At 39.0% G+C, this 3483-nt stretch overlaps 1 protein-coding gene across 1 annotated transcript in view; it reads left to right on the forward strand.

Moving 5' to 3' along the window:
* LOC107690578 (integrin beta-1-A-like) overlaps positions 1–3483 on the forward strand; it is a 28985-nt gene that overhangs the window by 11621 nt on the left and 13881 nt on the right. The window contains exon 2 of the mRNA XM_016488949.1: positions 2133–2190. Within this exon, the coding sequence (XP_016344435.1) occupies positions 2133–2190 (58 nt within the window). The remainder of the gene's footprint in view (positions 1–2132; positions 2191–3483) is intronic.

Below are 3483 nucleotides of genomic sequence, written 5' to 3' on the forward strand. Positions count from 1 at the left end.
TAGAAAGAAAATAAATGTATTAGAATGTGTTATGTGCTGCATCTCTTCTCTTTTTATCAATGCTAATATAGTGTGCTTTAGAGAAATGTTGACTTTGTAGTCGTAAAAACAGGATGAGAATTAGCATTTTTGAGTGCTGAGTGACGCACAGTAATACCTCACACTTAATTTTAGGGGTGCTTCGACTGATTGGCTACCGATTGCTATCGACCGATAATCGCTTTGGGAAGTTTGATCGGCGGTCTCTATAAAGGCCGATCTCATAAACCGATCTCAAGCTGACGAAGCACCTGCTGTGAGAGGTTTGACATGACATCGGCAGATAGGCCTACTGCTTTCTGTTATTGGTGATCGGCTCCAAAAATCCTGATCGGAGCACCCTTACTTAATTTTTTGAAAAAAAAGTTGCTAAAAAGGACTGTAACTATGAAACAGATGTGAGTTTGTATGCTTTTTTTTTTAAATGAATCTAACAACTATTGGAGTCCTTTTATTGCAGCTTGCTTGCAACCTATGTTTTCAAACTTACGGTAGTAACTTTGTTTTTTGGATTGACCTGCAAATTGATGTCATGACTGAACGGCTCTATTAGCACAACAAAAATTTATTACCAAAGAAGTGCAACATAGGTAATAAGGTAAAATAGCAATAGTGTCAATTAGGTAAATAAATAAAATAAAAAAGAACAAATTTAGCAATAAGGAATAAATGTCACGCACTTTAAGAAAAAAGGAAAAAAAATAAAAAGGTGCTGGTAATTTTCTGCCAGGACATTATTATGGGCATTTCCTTTAACCCTAAAACACAATGCAATATGAAATTCCAAATACGAGTTAAATGTGATAGATCAACACGGAAAGTTCATTTGTATGTCAAATGGGCCATTTTTCCACAGACTTTAATTAGAGTGAAGTTATAAATTACAGAGGTGTCAAAAGGATAAATATAGAAAAATTGAGTAAATATGTCAAGACAAATCACACACTGTCCTTCATGTTGTCTCTTTCACAGCACACACATCTGTGGTCTAAATTAACGGCACCAGTGTACTGAAAGAAGCACTGTTTGCTTATCTTCAAGTGTTCACAGGTCTGAGGTGTGTTTGTGTTTGTGTAGAGTAACGGTTCAGTCTACTGCAGTTCACCCACCCGCCCAGTCTCTACAGCGCACATGCCTGTGTTTTGAACAAAGAAATGTGAGTTTGTGTTGATATAATTCATGTCACATGTATCTTCTGCTTCAGAACAGCTGGAGTTTTGCTGGATTTGTCTCTGCTGTTTGTGCATTTCTCATGCTGGATTGTGAAAAAGTAGCTTGTCTCTGACTGAAGTGTTTTTTTGGATGCTAAGTAACGGTATTGTGTGTTTGTACTCTCTGTCATTCCTAATAAGGCCAAATCCGCAGTGTTTGGCACTGGTGTCTGTACACTAGATGGATTGAGGCAAAAGTACCTCCTCTTTGTTTCATGGGAAGAACAGATCCATCGTCTTACCATTGGTAACCAAATATGGGAGTAGAGTCTCTCTCTTTTTCTGGATGTCTGCTCGTACTTGTCTGACTTGCACAAAGTAGAACGCTCTGTGTGTGTCTCTTTGCTGACTATAGTAATAATAAATAGGCTTTTACTTGCTCTGTAATTTTTGACAGTATGTTGTTGCAAAACGTTAACCCCAGGTTACTGCAGTCAGTGGGACTGTCCCTGTAGTACAGTCACTTTAAATGAAGAAGAGTAATCTGTGTGTGCAGTTCTGTGCAGACTGTTGGAATGTTTTACTGTGACCATGTATTTGTGCTAGGCGAAACAGGAAGTGACCTTGTAACACTCTGCCTACACATTGAGAAGTCATAAACACATACATGTGCACGCCCTTTCCTCTAAGTGTTGCAATCTTTTTCACTGCTATTTTAGTCAAAAATGCTTCATATTTAATTAAATATGAAGAAAATATGATGATTATTATTATAAATATTTAATTGTTACACACATATACATATATATAAAATTAATTTTCATTTATAACATAACAAATGGCAACAATAACAAGAGAGAAGACCAGTCAGAAGTAGAATGAAAATACTGTGAGAATTGATTTTTAAGGTTTTGAGTTGACCCCTGTTATTGTTGTTTTCAGATGGACGTGAGGCTGCTCCTGATTTCAGTTCTTCTCGGACTCAGTAGGGCACAACTAGGTAAGAACTTCAGATTTCGAAAGCATCAGATATACAGTGGGGTTCAAAAGTCTGAGGCCACTAGTGAAAATGCTTCTGTTGTGCGTTTTATCATCCATCCATTTTCTTTTGCACCGTTTTAACATATTTAATCTGTCTGTAAAATGATTAAAAAAAAAATTGTAATGGCGATTTGCAGTCTAAAAAGTGGGGGTGGGAACCCTGCAGGTTTGTGTGGGTTAAAGGTAGGGTAGAGGCGATTTTGGAGAGGCTAGCAATAGCAAGCTAGCTTTGAAAGCATAAGATCCCACCCTCCCTGCAAATCACTCTCCAGTCCAAAGCCTCGCTGCCTCCTAAACACATGAATGTGCACAGGCAGTGACCAGTGACACGCCGAGAGCAATGCTGTCAGATTACCTCATGTTTCATTCACCGGTGAGAAAATACTATAGTAAAAAGCGCATAATATTACAATAATAACGTCATCCATTCTCGCTTAGTCTGCAATAGCGCTGTCGGAATGTGAAGAGACTTTCAATCAGCATAAAAAATATTTTTGAATCAAATCACCTACACTGCCTTTAAAGGGTTAGTTCACCCAAAAATTTAAATTAGCACATAAATTACTCACCCTCAAGTCATCCTAGGTGTATATGACTTTCTTCTTTCAGACGAATCCAGTCGGACTTATATTAAAGGAGGGGTACAATGCTGTTTCATGCATTGAGTTGTTTACACTGTTAAAGAGTTGGATTCTCATGCCAAGCATGGACAAAGTTTCAAAAAACAATTTGGATGTATGACGGAGTATTTCTGTGCCAAAAATCGTACTTCCGGGTTCGTACAAGTTTCGGAGAGGTTTTTTTCGATCGTGGCTCTTCATGACATAGATGAGGGTGGAACTCCTTATATGGGCTTTTCTCCCGGAAGAGCGTGCCCGCGCACGCATCGACCAGAGTGAGAGCGAGATCGCGCCCATCAACGCGCTTCATCCGGCGGCAGCGCTGCACAGGACTTGTTCGGGAAGAATGTCTCCAATCAAAAGAAGTGTGTTTTTGGTTGTAAGGGAAAGATAACTTTGTTCAGCTTCCTAAAGAACCCAGCGTTATGTAAACAGTGGATACAGTTTGTTTTTCCGGGGCAGCAACAGAGTTTCACAAGTGTGTTTGTTGACGAACGTTTTATAAACAAGGCCCAGTTCTTGCCCCCTTTAAAAATTGTCTTTGATCTTCCAAGCTGTTTAATAGCACTCAGCGGGTGTTGCAGTGCATCAGTCCAAAAGAAGTGAAATAAAAAGCGCCCATCCATAACAAC

The sequence above is a fragment of the Sinocyclocheilus anshuiensis genome, unplaced genomic scaffold (genome assembly GCF_001515605.1).
Source record: "Sinocyclocheilus anshuiensis isolate Anshui unplaced genomic scaffold, SAMN03320099.WGS_v1.1 scaffold2347, whole genome shotgun sequence".
Lineage (NCBI taxonomy): Eukaryota > Metazoa > Chordata > Actinopteri > Cypriniformes > Cyprinidae > Sinocyclocheilus > Sinocyclocheilus anshuiensis.